The sequence below is a fragment of the Lepidochelys kempii genome, chromosome 20, assembly GCF_965140285.1.
Source record: "Lepidochelys kempii isolate rLepKem1 chromosome 20, rLepKem1.hap1, whole genome shotgun sequence".
In the NCBI taxonomy this organism is placed as follows: domain Eukaryota; kingdom Metazoa; phylum Chordata; order Testudines; family Cheloniidae; genus Lepidochelys; species Lepidochelys kempii.
This window is the reverse complement of record NC_136399.1, coordinates 24,155,038-24,177,990: the sequence shown is the minus strand read 5'-3', so window position 1 is coordinate 24,177,990 and position 22,953 is coordinate 24,155,038. Positions and strand designations below refer to the sequence as shown.

The 22,953-nt window shown below is 57.7% G+C and overlaps 1 protein-coding gene across 1 annotated transcript; it reads right to left on the bottom strand.

The window, feature by feature from the left end:
- Positions 1-165: 165 nt before the first annotated feature.
- On the bottom strand, positions 166-19,404 carry CNN1 (calponin 1). Its single transcript, XM_078849552.1, has 7 exons — positions 17,854-19,404; positions 4,797-4,918; positions 4,169-4,235; positions 3,463-3,600; positions 2,715-2,825; positions 1,913-2,059; positions 166-1,694 (listed from the first exon to the last, which is right to left on the bottom strand). Exons 1-7 carry the CDS (start codon positions 18,067-18,069, stop codon positions 1,449-1,451), a joined length of 1,047 nt encoding a protein of 348 aa, XP_078705678.1. The 5' UTR covers positions 18,070-19,404; the 3' UTR covers positions 166-1,448.
- Between the last annotated feature and the right edge of the window lie 3,549 nt (positions 19,405-22,953).

Here is a 22,953-nt window from a genome sequence, read left to right as displayed (position 1 = left end):
AAACCGTAGCAGGGCAAAGGACTTGGATGTGACTGGCTTTGTGCAATTGACTAGATCTCCGTTTGACCTTCCCTTTTATATGCCCCATTTGGCTTCACCAGCGAAGACAAATGTCCAGGAAGCTCTTAAATAAGATTAGAAATAGGTTTAGAAGATAGATTTTTTTTTTCCTTGTTTTATTGTGCCACAGTGAGAGATTAAAAAGTGCTCATCAGCAGAAAATTACAAACTGCTGTAATATCGGTTCATAAGTCGCTTCATCTGGAGGTTTTTTTTTTAAAGTGTTTAGTTTGCCAGCATGCAGAGTAGGGGAAATATTCCTAGGCTTTTAAAGGCAGCCCGTCTTGTAGGAAATGTAGTGGCTTATCTCAGTAGTTCACACTCTTATTTTTCCCATACATTAGCTTGTCACCAAAATACTCATAACAACGTGGGCAATAGCAGAGGTGGATGGGGCTGGTAACCCTTCCAGGAGCTCAACAGTGTTCGTGTGCGGGGAGAGGGTTTCTCACTTAGGCTTGCAGCTGGAAAACCTGCTGACACAAAAACTTACTAGTCGAGGGTGCTGTCCTGGTGGTAGATGGAAAGTGAGTGTGTGGGGGGTGTATATAGAGTGGGTCTCTTATATACACACACACGGAGAATCTTATTTACAGAAATGGCATCTGTCCCTTTTCAAAGCGCAGAAATGTTAGGAGAACCTTTGACAGAGAGCGGGGGAGGGGGGCTGTTGTGTTTAAACTTGAACTTGCTCCCTCTCCTCCTGTACTGCTAGTCCCATCCCTCCCTCGTGTCTGCTCCGCTCAGGCCACTACTGCTAGGGGTGTTACACACCTGGGATGGCATGGGGGGCGGGGCGGGGGGATACCTGGGCCATCAAGCAGGAAGCACTCTACCTAGAGGCACTCAGCCATCAAGCCGTGAATGCAATCGCAGTCCGGTTCATTTCACCAACCTGTTTGTTCCCCTTACTTTAGGAAAGGGGATGGGGGGTGGCAGCATTTCTAGGGCACTTCAGTGCCCAGGTTGGGCGGGGGGGGGGAAAGGGTGTGAGTGTTTCAGAGCTGAGTCGCTGGTGCTAATGGTGAAAAAGCACGAATGTTTATGGCTTTTCATGTCTACATCTACCCTTCCCCGCCCCCCACCCCAACTACTCCTGATTTAACTTGGCTTGCTCTAGATCATACATTTTAAGAACAACTTAAATAAAGGGGGAATCTGACCGGGGCTGGATTTTGTTTCGAGGGTTGGGGGAGCTGGATTGGGGGACCCTCTGTGAGCTGGTTAGCGTTGGGGGGAGCAGTCAGGATTTCCTCTTATTCCTCTTTTTAAAGTAATCACTTGCTTTTTAAAAAAAAAAAAAAAAAAAAAGTTTCTTCTCGCGCCCTGGTTGCATGTCTCTCTGTTCAGTCCAGGCCTCGGCCTCGGCCTCGCCCCGGCCCGGCCCCTCATTCGGAGTTGTAGAAGTTGTGTTGGCTGTGGTTGTACTCGTCCTCGCCAACCATGGGGTAGTTGGGCTGGAGGCAGTATTTGGGGTCGTAGACCTGGCGCGGCAGCCCGTACACAGTCATGCCCTGCTGTGAGGCGCCCTTGTTGCTGCCCATCTGCAGGGAGACGTTGAGGCTGTCGCAGTGTTCCATGCCCAGCATGGGCTCGAAGATCTGCCGCTTGGTCCCTGGGGCTGTCATGCCCGCCTACAGGGAGAGGAGCGGGGTTAGTTGGACAGGAAGGGAGGCACTGTGCAGGTGTGAAGGCTCAAGAATACCAGGAAGTGGCACCTGGAGGCTTTCCTCTCCAGACGCTAATTCCCCCCCACTGGGAATGGCAGCAGGCTGGGCTCGTGGGGGAGCCCCACGCTTCTAACTCCCCTTCCCCGCTCCCACGCCTGCTCCTTGGCTTGCGTCTCTCTTACCTGGCTTGCTCCCTTGTTGGTGCCCATTTGTAGACTGATGGTGGCCTGATCCAGGGGCTGGTCTGTGCCCAGTTTGGGGTCATAGAGGTGCCGGCGGGTGCCATACGCCGTCATGCCCTGCTGGCTGGCAAACTTGTTGGTGCCCATCTGGAAGGAGAAGCAGAGTGAAACCGAGTGCGTGGATTAGTGCTGGCTGTGTGTGGGACCCCATCTCTGCACAGAGTGCGCCTCTGCTCTTGGCATGAGGCTTTGCCACAGGGGTTGGCACCATGACGCCCAGAGAGCTGTCGCCTGAGGGGAGTGGGAGTCCCCAGCCACTCCGGGAGGTGGAAGAAGGAATTGCCGGCTCCCACACTTGGCTGCAGATTGGGAGTGGCCATTGCCCCAGGTATCTCCTGCCCAGTTGTCGTGAAACTCTGCCTGGAGCTCACAAGGTTTCTGCTTTCTGCTCCGACGGGGAAATCTCTGGTGTCGCACAAAATGGGGCTGTTGCACGTTAGAGAAGCCCCAGCTAAGGTGGCAGAAAAGGGCCTGATGGCTCAAGTGGGCACCTCCTGATATGGGCTGGGGTGGCTTTCCCGCTCCCCTGTCTGGCTGGGTCCTGCCCACATGTCAGCGGCTCAGCAGCTGCTCAAGGTGGCAGAGTAACACCAGAGGCTGTCTCAGCAGCATCAGTGGGACTACGAGCTGGCCCCCCTGGGGCTGGTTGGTTTGTTTCCTCTGGGCCCCGGGATGGTGCTAGGACCAGGTCTCTGAGCTCCTGGGGCTGCCAAGGGGGCACGTGGCAGGGGGAGCCACAGACCTGCAGCCCGATAACGTTCCGTCCTTCTTTCAGCTTCTCGGGCTGGAAGCGGCGCTGATGCTTCTCGGCGTATTTGACACCCATGTTCACTTTGTTGCCTTTTGTCTTGGCCTGTGTGGGGTTGTGGGGAAGAGCAAACAGGGCTCAGGTGGGGATGGCTGGAGGGGTAAATTTTCCTGCGCCTGTCTCCCACTGCAGAAACCCACGACCCAGCCTGGAGTGGGGAGCCCAGCCGCCATCTTCCTCCACGTGCCGTCCTCCCGTGTTACCAGGCACGGATTAGATTCAGAGCCAAGGCTGGTGTTGTGAGCCATGGTGGGTGGGTAAGAGGAGCCCTTCCCCATGGGGTTGGGAGAGAGAGGACTTCAAGCATTAATCTGTGCATCTGGGGGGGCAGGGGGCTGTGTCAGTCCCACCCATCACTCCAGCCTAGCTAGTGCTGGCCGGCTCCGGCCCCTCATGCAGATTACAATCGGCAAACCAGGGGCCAATTCCTGAGTGGATCTGGTGTGGAGTGTGGGGAGTGGCCGAGGCTGGTTCTGATCAGCAGCCGTGTCTGCAACGCCCACAAAGCAGGGGGCTGGAAGGATGCCTGTTGCCTGCAGGGCCCATACGCTGCGTCTCTGCCAAGGGACGACACCTCATCCCGAAGGTCTCTTCAGGTGTCTTTGATGTGCCAGTAACCCCCCGCTGGTGGGAGGGGGGAGCTGGGGGCCTGGATGAGCCTCGCTGGCATGGCCACACTCACCTGGCTCGCCAGGGCAATCAGGGTGGACTGCACCTGGGTGTAGTTTGTGCTCTCAAAGAGGTCGTTGGCTTCGAAAATGTCATGTGGCTTCACGCCGTACGTGGTGATGGCCTTGATGAAGTTACCGATGTTTTCGAGCTGCAGCGGGATGGCAGGTGGTTATAGCGTGGCCAGGATGTCCCGGGTGCTCCACCCCGCCCAAGCCCAGCACCAGACAACCACCCCCATCCAACCGTTCTCGGGATTTCTGCAGTATTACAGCAGGACTGAAAGGCTCCAACCCAATGGAGCGTCCCAGCTGAGCCTCTGCTGACCCCTCCCTGCCCCATAGAGATGCCCAGCTCCCCAGGCAGGACTCCAAGTATTGTGCAGAGTACAGAGGAGCCCCTGCTGCCTTGTTGTCTGACACGACACTCTGTGCTTTCTCCTCCAAACACAGCGGCTTTTGCTTAACACGTCCATGTGCTGGTGAGGGCTCCCACCAATCACTCCAGCCATTTCCTCCCTTCCCCTGCCCACAAAGATCTCCCCGTTGGGCATCTCCCAGCACCCTTAGGGAGCCTGGGACCCAAACACAGAGCTGGGGAAGAGTCTCCTGACTTCTGGACTAGCTCTAGCTTCACGGATACTGTCTAGCGTGACCCTGGTGGAGGTCCTAAGCCAGGCCCCATAGCCAGGGCATCGAGAGCCCAGAGGGAGCCTTCACCTGGTGCCAGTTCTGAGTGGACTCGTTCACCTTCCTCACGGAGCCAGGCTGGAGTTTGTTGATGAGTCTGAAAGGAGAAGGGTTTTGTTTGGTACGGCGATGGCTTCGCCCGTCGCTGGGAGGCAGCTGTCTCTGGGGTGGGACGCAGGAGCTGTTAACCAGGGCCTACCATGCCAATCTACGGGCAAAAGACAGGACTCCCACATCCCGCTGAAACTGGAGGTGGGGTGGTGGGCCGTAGAATGCCCCCGGGTTGAATGTGGCCGCGGTGGTAGGGCTGACGCCCCATATCAGGCAGGAAATACCCTGGGATCTGCAGGGACGGCACATTCGTGCTTCAGACCCTCCAGTAGCACAGCGCCCCCTAGTGCTGCAGCCCACACTGCCGCCAACTTGGGAGCCCTTCCTGTGGCAGATGGGTTTCCCTGGGCTCTCTCTCGTCCAAGGACTTGGCCAGCCCATGCTGAGGGGGACACAGGGCTGGGAGACTAGATCTTGGGATAGGGCTGGAATTGGGCCACACTCCCACCCCAAGTCTTACTGTTCCCAGGAGCCCACCCCCTCGTTGCTGGGGAGCCGCCCACCCCCAGCAGGGCAGGACGCCCCCTCACCCCCGATGGCTCCTCACTTGCACAGGATGACGCCATCCTTCAGCCCCTCCATGAAGTTGTCTCCAAGGCGCTCCCCCGTCATGTCCTCGATCCACAGCCGCAGCTCCTGCTCCCGCTGTGGGTCGTACTTCTGGGCCAGCTGTAATGGAGCCAGAGGGCATTGGGCATGGCTGAGCTGCCATGTGCCAGGCTGCTGGGTGACGGCGGAACCATGTGAGCAGCACCCTGGGTAACACCAGTGCCGACCTTGCCTTGTTTGAGGCAATCCCCCGTTGGCATCGGGCCCTGCCCTGGCATTCTGCTGGGCCCATTAGCAAGTGTCCCCCATTGCTGATCTCAGTCCTCTGCACAGTGCAGGCCAATATCCCCACCACCTGCCTGGGGCGGACCCTGAAAACACCCAGAGTCTGGTTTGGGTACAAATACTCCTATGTATCAGGGTAGATTTCAAGGCCAGAAGGGGCTGCCCGGCCCTCCTGGGTAGTGCGGGCCGGAGAACTTTCCCCTGTGCTCCCAGCATCCCATGGGGGTGAGCTTGAGTCTCTCTGAGAAAGACCCGGCTCCAATTCGAAGGCTCTGAGTGCTGGAGAATCCAGCCTGGTCCCTCCAGGTAGCTGCACTGATAGTTAATCGCCACCCTCGGGCAAAATCTGCCCCTTCAGCTTCCAGCCCTTGGATCAGGTTCTGCCCTGGTCTGCCAGTGCCAAGAACCTTTTCTTCCCTGTGTGGGGACTGCTAGGGAATTTGGAACCTGCTTAGCCAGCCCCCATCACCCGGGCATCAGGGCACCTCACAGTCTTTAATGTATTTATCCTCCTAACCTCCCAGGTGGCAGGGCAGTGCTGTTATTTCTGTTGTGCAGCTGGGGAAACCGAGGCACAGAGCAGCTAAGTGACTTGCCTTTGGTCTCACGGAGCATCTAGCAGAACAGGCTGCAGGCTAGTGCTGTAACCACTGGACTGTCCTGCCGCTGTGCCCTTGGGCTCTCACAAACTTCTTCCAGTATTTATTTAAACCCACTGTTGCTTCTGGGAGCGGGGGCTTGTTTGCTAGAATGGGACCATCTCAGATCTGCTTAATAGGGATCAGTTTGTGGACCATTCACCCTTGTGTGAGCCCCCCACCTCCCATCCCATTGGCTTGTGAATGATATCTCCATGGCAACCCCAGCAACTGGTTTCCCGGGAAAGAAACCTTAGCACGTTGTTGAGTTAGATGGGTGATGAAAATGATCAGGGGCCTGAGAAAAAAGATCTCCCACTTGAAGAGAGACTGTAACGATTGGAATTGTTTCTCTTAGAGAGGAGGCGAATAAGAGAAGACACGATAAAAATGTATAAGATAATGACTGGGCTAGAGAAGGGGGAGCGGGACGGAGTTTCTGATCTCTCTGTCTCACCACACGAGAACAAGGGGACAGGCATATGAAGGTAGCCAATTAGAAACAAGTGAAATCCTTTTTCACTCCATGTGTAACATTAGACTGCGGAACTCCATGCCACAGGAGGGAAAGAACTTAGCAAGATTCAAAGAGGGACTGGCTGTTTCTGTGGATAACCAAACTAACCACAGTTAGAATAGCTAATAGCTTTGGATGGGATATAAAACCTCAGGCTTAAGCCAATGTCTAACTCTTGGGGGCAGAATACCCCATATCTATCTACTGTGCAAGTCTTGCATCTTCCTTGGTGCTGAGACAGGCTCCTAGGCCACATGGACCCCGGTCTGGTTTAGTCTGGTGACCCATGTTGTTCCGGGGACAGTTACGTACTTTAGCGGCTTTTAATAGCATCTGGAAATGAGCAGTCAGCCCCAGCTATCTGGCCAGTTTGCTATTGAGTAGCCCTCAGTTTGGGAGCCCATCTCCTGGAATATGCACCCCCCAGAAGAGGGGAAGCGCCAACAGAACAAAGTAATTTTCCCGTGGATGGATGCTCTTCTGCAGTGGAACTACCCAGCTGTATCCCCCGCCCAGACAGGGGAGGCAGGTCTGCCCGGCGGCAGGGTAGTTTTGTGGTTACCGAACCGGCCCCAGACTCCCTGTGTGACCTGGGGCAAGTCACTGTCTCTCTGGGCTCAGTTCCCCAGCTGTGAAATGCGGAGGACGATCTTTGTCTCTTTGGGGCAGGGACTCTCGCTCTCTGGGTCTGTGCAGCACCTGGCACACGGTGCCCTGATCTCAGCTGGGACCTCTAGGGGCGACTGCCATACAAATACTAGCACCAGCTGGGCTCTGTTCTGCACCAGCCCTGCGGATTGCAGCGTCTGGAGGGGCAGAAAGTGCCCCAGGCTGAGTGGATGGGGTAACCCCCGTACCGTTTTCTCTTGTAAAATGGAGCCGATCTGCCATGGCTTCTGCACTGGCCCTAAACCTGCCAGGGAAAAAAGATTTCCAGAGCCAAACCTCTTTATTTGGAAATGTGCTTCTGCACCAAGTCCCTGTGCTCCTTCTAAGGGCTGTCTGAACCCCCAAAGCAGCCATCAGTGTCCCCCTATGGCCTCAGAAATTCCTAGATCCAGTTCTCCTGGGAATCCCATGCTTGAATGACAGGAGACAGCTCTGACATGTTTATGATTCATCTCTGCCAAAGTCCCTGCCCTGGGGCAAGTCCCACGCTAGCTGTCAGGAAAGGAGCTAGAGGGATTAATTCGTAGAGGCTGGGGCTGCGGCTCGCAAAGGGAAACAGAGTTCCCGACCAGTGCTTTGGGGCCCCCTCCTCTCCCCCTCCCCGACTCAGCATGGCCTCATAACAGTGAAACTCCGCAGGAGTTCTGGAGCATCCTGAGTCTAGGGACTGCACTTCCCTGACTGCTGAAATGCGGCCACCTCTGGGGTGGAAAGCGGCAGCTGGTTCACCGCCGATGGAAAGAACTCTTCCTTCCTTGTGTTAGTCCATTGACTCTAGAGTGACACCACGAATAGATTTGGCCCCATATCCAGAAAATAACAAGAGGCAGACAGTAATGCTCACTGCTGGCATTTTGCCCAGGACTCCAGGGTTCAAGGCCCCTGGGTCTGGCACTTTTTGCGGCATGAGTACAGGGAGGTGAGGCTGTTGGTTTTATGGCTTTCGGGGGCTGCAGAGTCACCGTCCTGCCAGCTGTGTGGTCACTAGCGCTCCCCTGGCTGGGGTCTGCAGGGGACAGTGTGCAGAACCCCTGCCCTGCCTGCCTGCAATTAGGAAGCATTCACATGAGGGCTCACCGGTCCCTGGCTGAGCCCGGTCCGGAGCAAGTGCCCACCTCGTGTATGGTGAAACTGACAGACAGGAGCCAAATTAGTGCCAGTGATAAGTGTCTCTTTGGGGGGTGGCCTCCTGGGTTGCTGAGACCTGGGCAACTCATGTCACAAAATGGCGATCAGTCCCTGCTGCACCAGGCTCGGGTCGGAACCGGAGCCCTAGAGCTGAATGGGGGGACAGTGGCTGGAGGGCCTGGAGCTGCTTTTCCAGCAGCCTTTGAGAAGGGCTGTTAGAAGAGGTCCAGTTGGAGGCCTAGTAAATCAGAACCTGAACCAGTCAGGACTCCTGGGTTCCAACCCCAGCTCTGGGTGGGGCTGGGGTCTGATAGAGCAGGGGGTGGGCCTGGAGTCAGGAGTCCTGGGTTCTATCCCCATCTCTGGGAGGGGAGGGGAGTCTAGTGGTTAGAGCAAGAGGGGCTGGGAGCCGGACGCCCGGGTTCTATCCCCATCTCTGGGAGAGGAGTGGGGTCTAGTGGTTGCGTTGGGTGGGGTGGGGAGGGGAGGGGATTAGGAGTCAAGACACCTGATGAATCATTTCACTTCTCGTGTGTTTTGTTTCCCATCCCTCACTCAGATTTTCTGTACCACCTTGGCCCATGGCCCCCCAGGGCTGCTGCTGCTTCTCCATCATGTCTCTATCGCGCCCAATGCCAGCGCCACCTTGGGGGATGGACGCAAGCCTCAGCCTGCGTCTTGCCTCTTGGGCAGTGCTGCACATGGTGGCCCAAATCCCCTCCTGAAACCTTCCCATTAGCCCTGAACACTGGGATTGTGATTTCCCCCATCGCCTGCCTGCACATCGGATCGGGCCCAGCCTCGTCCGTCCCCTTTGTTGAGGTCCACCTGCGGGCGCTAACAGGGCAGGGAAGTTGTTCCTTGTATTTGGTTGAAAAATACCTGCTCTAGTTAACCGGCAGCATAAAAAGCCTGATCACTCCCCCCTCGGCATCAGAGGTTTTAGCCCCACCTCCACGGACCCTCTTTTCCAGGTTGAACCCTTCCTGTTTAAAGTCGGCCCAATGGAGCATAGCCTCTCCCTGAGGAAGGAGGGGGCATGTGTCTCTAATGTGCTTTGAGATGCAAAGCTGTATTAGAGTAGGACCGCCCTTATTCCACTGGGGTACAGGAGCCATAAGGCAGGGCACTGCCCAAAGGTCCCAGCCAGGCAGCCTGTCCGTTTTGATTTCCTGGGTATCTCAGTCCTTCTGCGTCCTGCCAGCTCTCACAGCAGACAGCTTCCAAACTCCCCGCCTTTCCCTGCGCAGACCTGGGTCCTGTTCATATTGACCTGACCCTGGCCAGCAGAGAAGCATGTTGCCCACTGTGTGGATGGGGAAACTGAGGCACAAAGGGAGGCGGTTGCCCGAGAGGGGGTGGGAATGCTGGGATAATCCCCCTCTGTGTGGTGTGGAGCCAGTGGGTGTACAGCTGGGGCAGTGGCAGCCGTTCCTGGCTCCTGGGCCCTGCCCACCGCGGTGTGAGCCCAGCAGAAGGTTCCAGCCCTGAGGCTGACCAGTCCCTTGCGTCTAATGGACAAGCCAGCCTGGGCAGGGGCTGCTGGGAAATAGCATGTCCCAGGCGTCGGCACCTGCCAGAGCCCAGGCTGGCCCGTACAGGGTGCTGTGACAGTATTCCTCCCCCCGCCCCAGTGAGCTCTCACATTCCTAGGGCCCGGCCTGTCTCCTCGCTCCAGCCCGCCCGTGCCAGGGCCGTCTGCCAACCCAAACAGGCAGCAGCCCCTGCAGGAAGAATTCACCAAACTTGGGAGAAAAATGGGGCCCTGCCTGTCCCAGATCCTCATGGATTTATCCCTGGCCGAGGTGCTGGGGGGGCGGGGGGGATATTTCAGAGTGTGAGAGAAGGCAGAACCCTGGCTGTGGCCCATGGAGCTAGCTGGGCTATGGCCGGGGCAGTGCTGAGGTGATGCTGAGCTCCATGCACGAGGAATTTGCTCGTCTCCCCTCTCTGGGGACCCAGATGGGACCTAGGCTTCAATTAATCGCAGGGTTATGATCAGAAGGCCAGTTCCAGGGGTGTGGCTGGCTCAGGAATGGAGCACGGGGCCTTTCAGCTCTAGGGGGCGCCAGCCAACCCAGCCCTAGGGTGGTGGGGGCAGGGAATGGGGCACGGAGGGGGCCTTTCCCTGATCTGCTCCCAGGTTGGGAGACTGGCTGGCTCAGAGAGCTGGGGAGTGGGACATGGGGCTTTTCCCCTATAGGGGGTGCGAGCTCCCATCCAGCCCCAGGGCAGGCCGCTGACTGGCCCACGGGGGCAGGGAATGGAGCATGCAGCTTTGTTACTGAGCTGGTTCTGATCCAGCTGCGGGGGCTAGTGACCAAGTCGTTTGCAGTCAGTGGCTGATCAGAGGCCCCTGTGAAATGAGTTTGGTGTGTCTCAGCCCAGTTCCTAGGGACAGTGGGTGTTAAATTTTGCCCCAGTTGGGTTCTGAGGTAAGGCTCTGAAAGGGCCATGAGGATAAAACTCCCCTCTTCCCCTCGTGAGGATTTCTGCAGGCTGGGGTGCCCCTGTGCTGGCCCTAAGCACTGCATTCCCAGCATCCCGAGAGTGTGGAGCCCACACCAGCACCTCTGGAGTGATCCCACCGCACCCACCATGCCCCCCTGGGAAGTGGAGAGCACTGCCTCCAGCATGACGTCCAGCAACCTCACCCTACCAAACCTCCCTGCAATCGCCTATCCAAGCTGGCCAGTAACCCTACCATAACAAACCGACCTGCACCCCCCAACCTGGCCGCTGACCCTACTGTAACAAACCATCCAGCAACCCTACCATAACAAACCGACCTGCACCTCCCAACCTGGCCGCTGACCCTACTGTAACAAACCATCCAGCAACCCTACCGTAACAAACCGACCTGCACCCCCCAACCTGGCCGCTGACCCTACTGTAACAAACCATCCAGCAACCCTACCGTAACAAACCGACCTGCACCCCCCAACCTGGCCGCTGACCCTACTGTAACAAACCATCCAGCAACCCTACCATAACAAATCGACCTGCACCTCCCAACCTGGCCGCTGACCCTACTGTAACAAACCATCCAGCAACCCTACCATAACAAACCGACCTGCACCCCCCAACCTGGCCGCTGACCCTACTGTAACAAACCATCCAGCAACCCTACCGTAACAAACCGACCTGCACCCCCCCAACCTGGCTGGTAACCCTACCGTAACAAACCGACCTGCACCTCCCAACCTGGCTGGTAACCCTACCGTAACAAACCGACCTGCACCCCCCCAACCTGGCTGGTAACCCTACCGTAACAAACCGACCTGCACCTCCCAACCTGGCTGGTAACCCTACCGTAACAAACCGACCTGCACCTCCCAACCTGGCTGGTAACCCTACCGTAACAAACCGACCTGCACCCCCCAACCTGGCCGCTGACCCTACTGTAACAAACCATCCAGCAACCCTACCGTAACAAACCGACCTGCACCCCCCAACCTGGCCGCTGACCCTACTGTAACAAACCATCCAGCAACCCTACCATAACAAACCGACCTGCACCCCCCAACCTGGCCGCTGACCCTACTGTAACAAACCATCCAGCAACCCTACCGTAACAAACCGACCTGCACCCCCCAACCTGGCCGCTGACCCTACTGTAACAAACCATCCAGCAACCCTACCGTAACAAACCGACCTGCACCTCCCAACCTGGCCGCTGACCCTACTGTAACAAACCATCCAGCAACCCTACCGTAACAAACCGACCTGCACCCCCCAACCTGGCCGCTGACCCTACTGTAACAAACCATCCAGCAACCCTACCGTAACAAACCGACCTGCACCCCTCAACCTGGCTGGTAACCCTACTGTAACAAACCGACCTGCACCTCCCAATCTGGCTGCTGACCCTACTGTAACAAACCATCCAGCAACCCTACCATAACAAACCGACCTGCACCCCCCAACCTGGCCGCTGACCCTACTGTAACAAACCATCCAGCAACCCTACCGTAACAAACCGACCTGCACCTCCCAACCTGGCTGGTAACCCTACCGTAACAAACCGACCTGCACCCCTCAACCTGGCTGGTAACCCTACCGTAACAAACCGACCTGCACCTCCCAACCTGGCTGGTAACCCTACCGTAACAAACCGACCTGCACCCCTCAACCTGGCTGGTAACCCTACTGTAACAAACCGACCTGCACCTCCCAATCTGGCTGCTGACCCTACTGTAACAAACCATCCAGCAACCCTACCATAACAAACCGACCTGCACCCCCCAACCTGGCTGGTAACCCTACCGTAACAACCCAGCTAGCAACCCTACCATAACAAGCCAATCTGCACAAAGCCCCTGCTCACAAGCGGGCCAGTAGCCCTGCAATAATAAACCTGCAGGGGCACAGTTAATGATTTTTGGGGGGGAGGGGGCAGCGTTCATGGTATTCTTGCCCCCCTTGTATGTGTCCCCCATTGGTTGCTGTAGCAGTTGCGGGCTTGGGTGACACTTTTGGGAGGAGGAATTGTCACTGGGGCTAGTGCTTAGAACAGGGCGGGAGGGCCGGGGGGTGGGGAACTGGGAGTCAGCTGGGTTCCTTCCTCAGCTCTGGGAGGGGAGCAGGGGCGAGCGGGAGCCAGGACTCCTGGGTTCTAGCCCCAGCCCTGGGAGGGGAGCAGGGTCTAGTGGTTAGAGTGGAGGGGGGGTGCCAGAACTCCTGGGTTCTGTTCCCAGCTCCAGGGAAAGACTGGGATTTAGTGGTTGGGGGAGGGGGCCAGGAGTCAGGATTCTGGGTTCTACTTTCGGCACAGACTCTGTGTAGCCTTGGGGAAGAAATTACTTTGGCTCCCTGTGACTCAGTTTCCCTATGTATAAAATGGGTCTAACTCAGCTCACCCTGCCGGCACCCTGGCGGGGAGGGAGAAGAGAGAGGGTTCAGGCCTCGATCTCTTTGCTGGGATGGTAGCAAGGAGCCCAGTTAGTATCAGTTCCAGCGGTGGTTTCTGGGATGGGACCTCCCTCTCCCACGGGCCGCCGGGCTGAGATCCCGCAAAACTCCTTTCCCCCGAGGCCTCGAAGCAGGAGTTCCATCGCTGGGAACACCTACTGCCCCTTGCCAGCCTGGCTGCGATGCCAGCTGCTGGAGGAAATCCCTGCATGCCCAGCCAGTCATGCCAGTCCCCTGCTCTTCTGCCTCCCCAGCAGCCTCCTGACCCACCTGCCTCCTCCCTAGGCGCCCTGCAGGGCAGGTAGCTGGGACCTGGCATAACTCAAATGATCCCAGCTGCAGCCTCCCATCCCAGGGCTGGGGATAGAACCCAGGAGTCCTGGCTCCCAGGCCCCGCCCCTCTAACTCCTAGGTCCTGCTCCCCCCCTTGGATGGAAGGATTAGGCCCCTTTCACCTTCCCGAGGGCTGCTGATCCCTGATCGGCCATTACCTCCGGCCAGCCATGCACAGCCTGCTTGGGAATTGGTACTGTTCCAAACCAGGGCCCTCCCTCCCTCCTCCCCTCTGCACCATGGGAAGGAAACTGAGTCCCTCCCAGAGCTCAGTTCCAGCTCTGTGGCCCCATGGCCCCTCTGCTGAGCCAGCTGACCCCACCCCCACTCCTCCCTGGGGGGCACCAACAAGCAGGTTCCACTGTCTGGCGGGAGGGTGCGGAGGACAGAGGGAGCAGCCAGAGAAGGGCCTGGGGCATTGGCCCCTCCCCCCCCAGGGGAGTGTCTCGAGGTGTCCCCACCCAGGGGAGCACCTGAGAGGGACAAGGACTGGGGTCGCTCTGGGTTTGCCGCTGGTGCCAGCTGGGCCTGGCCCGGAGCTCCCCCAGGATGGCTGGTTGATTTTGTCTCCGTCGCAGGGCGGATGCAATCTGGGGGGGATAGTGGGGGATCCCAGGTCCATGTCCTGGGAGGGGTCTTGGCTGCCCAGGACTGATCCCCCTCGTCCGGCTCTGACAGCTGGCACGAGCAAGCAGCTGGGGTGGGGGGGGGGGCGGTGTCTCCATCTCTAAGGCCTGGGATGTCTCCGCCACCTGGGACCTCTCAGCGCAGACAGCCGGCTGCCTGCTGCCTGCACCCCGGCAGCTTTATAAAGCAAACCATGCCTTATATAGAGCCGCCCGCTCCTGGGCCCGGCTGCGAAGAATCCCCAAAGCCAACCATATATGGCCAGCCTGCCGCCGGGCCGCCGTGCACAGAGCAGGCTGGCCAGAAAGGTAGCCGAAGAATTCAAAGCAGGGGGAGCCCTAGACAAGGGCTGGGGGTTCTGGCTGGCTTGTAATCACTGACCATGGACGCTGGGGGGGCTAGCCCTGCCCCCCAGCTCTGGATCTGGGGCAAGGGGGGCCCCTGAGGGGAGCAGAGCATCAAAGCAGGGTGACCACCCACCCCGGACACGTGGGGGTCACTGATCAGCAGTAGCGGTTAGTAGTGGGATGGGGGGAGGTGTGCGTGTTTAACCCTTGCCGGGCCCCAGCCGGGAGCCCCCAGAGCACCCAAAGGAGCCCAGCTCTAGAGTTGTTTTCAGCACCCAGGAAATATTTTCCTCCCCATGATGCGTCAGCGTCCCCTGGGGGTGTGAGGGATGCAGAGAACTGGGGATGGGGCCGGGGGAGCCCTGCCTCGTCTCACGGGTGGAGGAGCCGAGCGGCAGGAAACCAGGAGGTGACCCCAAAACCCTGAACGTCGGGTCCGGGGAGCCCCTCAGGAGTAGGGCCAGGGCCTGAGAGCAGGGAGCCCGGGTCCCGCAGCATTGTTACAGAATGTCCCCCCCTTCACCGGGGAGGCCCCCCTGGTGGGGGAGGGGTGCAGCTCCATGTTAATTTGGGGGAGCAGCAGGTGGCCGAGGCTGACCTCCCCTGCCGTTCGGAGTTCCTGCAAAACGGAGATTGGGGTGGGTGGGTCCTTTCACTTAATGGCTGGGGTGAATGGAAGCGTCCCCCGGCACTATCTCTGCAGCCCGGGGTTTGCTGTGGGGACCTGAGGCCTGACTTTCCCTCTCCGTGGTTGTTGGCTGCTCCCCACCCCAGAGGTGGCTGCGTTTTGGCGGTGCTGTGTGTGTAGGAGGCCCCCAAAGTGCACTGGGCTCCTTCGGGGTAAAAAGCTTTCTGGGAATGTATAATACTGGGGAGTGGTGACAGTTTCGGGGTGATGTCCCAGGTCCCCTCACCCGGCTCCCCAGTGTCATCGAAGCAAAGGGAGAGGAGCCCCCAGCACTTCCTCTTGGCTCCAGTAGGAAACAACACATGCTCTAAGCTAGTTAGGCCTCAGGTATCCTACACCCCTCATCCTGGTATCTGGGCAGCCCTCTGCCCCCCCACTCCACCTAGTGCTTTCCTGTCCTGATCTGGGGACGCTACTGGATTAGGATCACACGCAGCACTTCAGCATCAAAGCCATTACCCCTATTTTACAGACAGGGAAACTGAGACACAGAGAGGAAAAGGCCATAGAGGGGAGTCAGTGTGAGATCTGGGACTAGAACCCAGGAGTCCTGACTCCCAGCCCCCTGCTCTAACCACTAGACCCCACTCCCTGAGCTGGAGCAGCACTTGGCTGTATCAGTCTCGTGTCTCATACCAGCTGAGTCCTGACTGGGGCGGCGGGAGTGGGGTGGGGGGGTACGTGTTCCTGAGCAAGGGGCCGGGGCTGGGGGAGATGTTCCTGAGCGAGGGGCTGGCGGGGGAGATATTCCCAGCTGAGTCCTGAAAAGGGCCAGGGAGCCAGCGAGGCAGAGGGGCGCAGGGAGATTGCAGCTGGCGCTGCAAAGGAGAAGGCTCTCGCACCAGCAGCAGGGAGAGCTCAGGGACAAGGCTGTGAGGCCAGAGGGGCAAAGCCATAGTGAGCTCTACAACTGGGGAGGGCAGGTGGGGCCAGCATCTCGAGCTGGGGGAGGGGAGATGTGGTCACACTTTCTCGGGCATGTGGGGAGGAAGGTAGCCAGAGCGGGAGGTGGGCAGGAGAGAGGGGGGTGGGATCTAGGGAGCTGGGGGCTGCCATTCCTAGGCCAGAGGGGATGGGGCTCTTGGGAGGGCTGTAGCTCAAGCCAGAGGGGCTGTGGGGCTGGAGGGATTTAGGTACCATCTGTATCCCAAGGGATGGAGAACCCTGGGCCCCCAGTCCTGGCTGCGGGCAGAGACGGCTCCCCTCTCTAGATGCCATAGGCCAGGGTAGGGGGGCATGCTTTAATCATCTTCTCTGGCTCTCGCCTAGCACTTTCCACTGTAGCCCTCACTGTGTTTACCAAGGAGTGCACGAGCATTGTCCCCACGGTACAGGTGGGGAAACTGAGGCACAGGAGGGCAAAGTGACTTGCCCAAGCTCACCCAGCAGGCCAGTGGCAGAGCCGAGAATAGGACCCAGCTCACTGCTGTGTGCTGGCCAGCAGGGGCCTGTGTCTGGTCAGTGGGGGTGGGGGTCTCATGTCTCAGCCCTGCGCTGTTCAGCCTGGACTAATGCCCCCACACCCCACAGGGAAAGTTGGAGGGAAGAGCGCTGAGCCTGGGGATGGATAGTTGGGGGGAATCCCTGGCTCTCCCCTCCACCACAGTAAATGCCTAGTGCTTTTGCAGGGGCGTGTTGGGAGCACATGGGGCTCTGGTGTGTTTCCCCCCCCACCCAGGGACATCAGGCTCCAAAGGGGGCGTGGAAGCCTGAGCAGTTTGCGGGGGGGGTGGGTGGGGGCAATCCAGCTTGGAATAAGGCAGGTTCCCCCCAATGCAGAGAAGAGGGCTGCCCCCGCAATCTGCTTTGGGCACCCTGTCAGAGGGGGGGTGGGGTTGAGGTGGGGAGGATTGTCCCCGGGTCTGGCTAGCCCTGGCGGTGGCGCCGTAGCCCTGATCTCTGCCACACCCCCCGCCACACCCCAGTTCAGCCCTTTGCCAGGCTTGAGGGGCAGCGCTGCGTTCCACACCTGTCCTGCTACCCTGTCGTCATTCACGTTTATTAGGTGTATTACGGTAGCACCCAGGAGCCCCAGCCGTGGCCCGGGGCCCCACTGTGCTAGGCGCGGTACATTATTTATTAGGTGCATTATGGTAGCGCCAAGGAACCCCAGTCATGGTCCGGGACCCCACTGTGCAAGGCACTGTACAAACACACCCTCCTGGCTCCTTCTGGGCCATTTCCTTGCTTCCCCTCCGCCCAGCTGTTTTCGAGACTCTTCTACAATAGGGCTCTCCCAGCCCACGGGGGGCACACCCAACGCCCTCCCCTGCCCGCCTGTAACCCTTTAGGTCACGCTCCCTGGGCTAAGCCCAGCTGCTGAAGGCCGCTTTGTTTGCTTTGGCGGGGCTTGGTGAGGGGTGCTCCTTAAATCCTGTTCGCCCAGCAGCCCACCAGATCTTGGTTCCTTTGCTCCCTGCTCTAAGCCATGGTTGCTGATTCAGCTGGGCGGCGAGTGCGTAGACGGGGGCGCTCAGGAAGGGTCACTTTGGTCTTTCCCCATTATCCAGCCTTCCCAGGGCAGCTGAGCTATCGGGGCAGAGAGACTCTTCTGGCTGGGATTGTACGAGTTATGAGATCAGACCCATGGGCCCGTCCAGCACGGTGCCGCCCCATCCCTGCCACCCTGGGTCATACTAATGGACCCATCCACCACCGGCCCTTCCCAAGGTGTTCCACCGTCACAAAACCCCTCGCTCTGCGACCCTCTCCCACCGAGAACCAACTCCTTCCTGACCCCCAGCCAGTGGCCAGCGTCAGCCCTGAAGCCTGAGGATGGCTCGTCCTTGGGAGCAGCCGGGCCCATCCTCCAAGGTAGTATTGTCCCACAAAGCGTGGTCCCACATCCCGAGCTGCCACTGGCCCTGATCCTGAGCCACCCTGGCGTTTTGGGGGCGATCTCCCCCCCTTACCTTGTTCTTGACCTCCGCTGACAGCCCGTAGGCCGGTCCCCGGTTGAAGTGTGCGGTGGACATCCTGCCTCTGTCGCCTCCGGCCTCGCTGGAGATGGGAGCCCTGCTCGGTGCCCTGTGAGCCTCTGCCTCTTCCTCGCTTTCCCTGCAACTTTTTAAAACTCTTTGCTCTCCGGCTCTTCCCCCTCCGCATGTCCTGGGGGGGGACCTTCCCATTGGCCGGCCAGCCCGGCCAATCGCTGCCCACTGGGGACCCTGATGTCAGCCTGTTGGTATTAAGAAAGGATGGAGTCATTTTTTCCACCTTGGGGGCAACTGGGGCGGACGCTGCAAATATTTAGAGAACGCTGCGATTTATCACAGACGGGCAGAGTGCCGGAGGGCTGCCGCTCTCCCCACCAGTGTTACGCTCGCTCTGCTCCCGCTCTCTGCCACTTCCACGCGCTCCTCTCCCCAGCCCTCTTGCTCCCCGCCGCTCTCGGCCCTCCTCGGCTTGTGCTGGTCTCTCGCACGGCATCTTATCGGGCCAGACCCCTCGGCCCTCCTCTTTCACGGCACGCTGCGCTTTTCACACTTTGCAACCCAAAAGGAAAGGGTAGGGGAAAACCTTTCCCGGTACCCCGACGTTTTCAAAATGGAGCCAGTGGGAGTCCGGTCCTTCCCTGCCAGTTTCTCTGGCCTTCTCGTCGGCTCTTGATTTTGGACTCACACTTCACTTTGGCAGACGTTCCTCTGGATTTAAGATTTTCCCCCCCATCAGGAATTTGTATAAACTATCCGAGTATGATTTAAAAACTCCGTCCGCTCCTTTGAAACAGCTGTGGAATCGATCAAATTCCAGATCCTCCCAGAGGCCACATGTGCAGATACCTCTCTGAGTAGAGAAGGGCATTGCAAATCCAGGCAGCCCCCAGTGGCATGAAGTTGGTTGCTAATCGTTAGTGTTTATTAATGATTAATAATAATGAGGCTGCCTGGCTGGCACCTAAACTGCTGTAGTTAGCAGATGAACAGGTAGATGGGCATGAAGGAAGGATGGGTTAAATTCTGCTCTGACACAGACTATCTGTAGGATCTTGGTCAAGTCACTTAGTCGCTCTGTGCCTCAGTTTCCCCATCCGTACTGGGAATAATTGCCCTGCTTTACAGGGGTGCTGTGAGGAGAAATACATTAAAGATTGTGAGGTGCCCAGATACTACATAAGACCCTTTGGAAATGCCAGCCTAATGTAACTGAGCCCTGGCATTTGATAGAAAAGGGCTGGTTCTCCTTTGGCTTACACTGGTTTTATCCTCATGTAAAGTTACTCCAGCGTCGCTGAGATCAGAATCAATCCCCCTTGCTCTCAGCTCCATCCCGGTTACCAACCCAAACGCACCCTCATAAATATCAGATGGTGTCTCAAAAAACAACCTGAGAGTTGTGTCCGGCCGGGGCTGAGTTCAGACCTGCCGATAAGATAGCGGGTGGGGGACCGCCCACGCCCACGCCCACGCAGACACACGCGCTGTCCGTACAGATCTAAGCACCCCCACACACGCATGCTGTCTGTACAGACCCATGGACGCACACCCACACGTACTGTCTGTACAGCTCTATGCATTCTCACACCCACACACCCACACACGCACGCTGTCTGTACAGCTCTATGCATGCTCACACGCACACCCTGTTAACAGAGGTGTAAATAAATACACTGGGAATAAAAGACCCAGACATTTGAGCCCCAGAGCTCCACTTTTTTGGTCCGGGGCTGTAGGCTCCTTTGGGACCTAAGCCAAACACTGGCTGCCTGAAGTTCCCTCTGAGACAAGCTCGTCCCTTATTCTCTCATGGCTCAGGCACTGGGCACCTGGGCTCTGTCCCCCGGTCTGGGAGGGGAGTAGGGTCTAGTGATTAAAGCAGATGGGACGCTGACTTACTTGCTAAGTGACCAATATGCATTTTAATGCAGCTCAGTGTAAAGGTAAACATCTAGGAACAAAGACTGTGGGCCACACTTACAGGCTGGGGCGCTCTGGCCTGGGGTCAGTGACTCTGACGAAGTTTGGGGGGTCGTGTTGGAGAATCAGCCGAACACAAGCTCCCGGTGCAACGCTGAGGCCAAATGAGCTGATGTGATCCTGGGATGCAACAAACACAGGAATCTGGAGGAGGGGTGGAGAGGTGACTTCCCCTCTGTGTCGGGCACTGGTGCGCCCACTGCTGGGATCCTGTGTTCGGTTCTGATGCCCGCTGTCCGAGAAGGATGGTGATAAATTGGAGAGGGGGCAGAGAAGATCTGCGAGAATGATTAGAAAACCTGCCTGATAGCGAGAGACTCAAGGAACTCGATCGATTTAGCCTAACACAGAGAAGGCGAAGGGGTGACTTGATCCAACTATAAGAACCAATTTGGAGAATTAATATCTGCTAAGGGCTCCTCAGCCTAGCAGAGGAAGGTCAAACACACAATCCAACGGCTGGGAGTTGAAGCTAGACAAATTCAGCCTGGAAACAAGGCGTTCGTTTTTAACAGGAAGGGTAAGTAACCATTGGAACAACTTACCAGGGGCCGTGCTGGATTCTCCATCCATCACTGACTATTTTTAAACCAAGGTCGAATGTGTTTCTTCACAATCTGCTGTGGAGCAGGTCTCTGGCCTGTTAGTCAGGAGGTCAGACTAGGGGGTCACCAGGGTCCCTTCTGGTTTTGGAATCTATGAGTCAGGACTCCTGGGTTCTGTTTGCAGCTCAGAGAGAGGAGCGGGGTCTAGTGAGTGGGTTGGCTGGGGGAGCTGGCAGTCAGGACGCCTGAATTCTGTTCCCAGATCTGCCACTGATCTGTTTGATCGCAGGTAACTCACTAGAGCAGCGGGGCTGGGGATTAGGACTCCTGGGTCCCCAGCTCTGTGAAGGGAGTGGTGTCTGGTGGTTAGAGCAGCGACTGTCTCACTCGCTGGCACAATAGAGCCTTGATCTGGGTTGGCATGTCTAAGTGCTACCTTTTGGAGACAGGAGACCAGTCTAGATGGGACATTGGTCTGATCTGGTTTGGCAGTTACCATCTTCAATGTCTCTACCCCCAGCCTGTGGCCGAATGGGAAATCTCTCCCACAGGTGGGCAAGGGGAGGAGGTTGTTAGTGATTTTTACACTGCGCGTGTTTAAAAGCCGTGAAATGCCTGGAGTGTGAGGGTGGGTGGGGCTGGTAAAGAGAGAGAAAGAAATATCAAATAAATCCCAGGAAATCCCCAGCGCTTCTCTGGTGCCGTCCAGCCACGGATCTCAAAGCACTTTGCTAAGAGCCTAAGGACATAGCACCGGATGGGGACTCAGGACTCAGCGAATCCACCCCGCTGCTGTCCCAGGTAACCCCAGCAGGATCCCCATCATAAACTGGTCAGGCTCCATCTGAAAGCTAGATAGGCTCTCTGCCTCCCACTCCTGCTTGGAGGCTGTTCCAGACCCTCGTTCCTCTGAAGGGTAGAAACCGTCTTCCCTTCCAGTTTACTCATGGGGAGGCAGTGTGGCATAGTGGATAGAGCACCAGCTGGGGGCTCAGAGGACCTGGGTTCTGTTCCTCGTCGTGCTGCTGGGTGACCTTGGGCAAAGCACTTCCTGTGGCTCAGTTTCCCCATCTGTAACATGGGGGTGATGACACCACCCTGCTTTGAGGTCTATGGATGAAAAGAGCCAGGGATCATCACTGCTCCCAGCCTGTGGCAGCTTCCTGCACCTGGGAGTCCGTGCACATTCCCCTTTAGATGCAAACATAAGAGCAGCCAGACTGGGTCAGAGCAAAGGCCCATCTAGCCCTGTATCCTGTCTGCTGACAGTGGCCAATGCCAGGTGCCCCAGAGGGAATGAACAGAACAGGGAATCACCAAGTGACCCATCCCTGTCGCCATTCCCAGCTTCTGGCAAACAGAGGCCAGGGACACCATGGGCAAGGACCATCCATTTTTCAGAGGGTTGCTAAGCGCAGCCCCAAATGAGAAGTCTCTGAAGAACGTAACCATGGAAAGCGAAGTGCTCCTCAAACCCTAAAGTCGCCGAAGCAACCCTGACAGATGAATCACCTTAACTCTGCTCTTTCTTGCTGCATTAGGTCACCATTTTCCAAGCTGGAGGCCTGGGAGGTGAGGCTCCTAAATCTGTATTTGGGCACCTAGATAAAAATGTCTACTGAGGAGCCTAAATCTGCACTGAAGAGCCCCCAGGTCTGGCCATTTTGGCCTTAGTCTTTCTTTGAGAGAACTGAAAAGATGATTTAGGTAGCATTGCATACAGAGAGCCAGCCAGTGGGGTCTAATGGATAGAGCAGAAGGGAGTGCTGGGAGTCAGGACTCCTGGGTTCTGTCCCCAGCTCTGGGAGGGGAGTGGGGGCTTGTGGTTCGAGCAGGGGTGTCTGGGAGCTAGGACTCCTGGGTTCTGTCCCCAGCTCCGGGAGGGCAATGGGATCTGGTGGTTAGAGCAGGGGGCTGGGAGCCAGGACTCCTGGGTTCTACCCCTGCCTCTGGGAGGAGAGCATGGTCTATGGTTAGAGCAGGAGGGGCCTGGGCATCAAGACTCCTGGGTGTAATCCCAGCTCTGCCATTGTCTCACTGTGTAACCGTAGGCAAGTCCCTTCCCAGCCCTGTGCCTCAGTTTCCCCATTGCTAGAATGGTCCCGAAGTTGCCACATGTTATTGAGCCTTCCCGGTGCGGCGCTCAGCTTGCTGGTTCCAGCACTAACCAGTCCTGCCTTAGCAGGAGGGACGTAGCTTTCCGCTTTGGTTGAGCCTGAGACGCTGATGGGGCGGGTTTAGCTCGGGGGCTGGGAAGGGGGTTGCTGGGAGGATGCGGATCCACAGTACAGTCCTGAGCCTCCAGGCTTTGCTCACTCACACCCATTGGACCCCAGCGTGCGGCGATAAAAGGCACACGGCCCAGTGTGTGGGCCTGGGTCAGCTGGCGGGCTTGGGCTGTGGGGCGAGAGCACTGGGCTGACGCCTGGCCTCTGGGACCCTCCTGCTTGGGCGTGTCTGACAAACCCTCCGTGCCCAGAGCGGGGTGCTGCGTTCTGTGGTGTTTCCCAGCCTCTCTGCCCCGCCAGTTTCCCTGCAGTCCGGGGGTGAG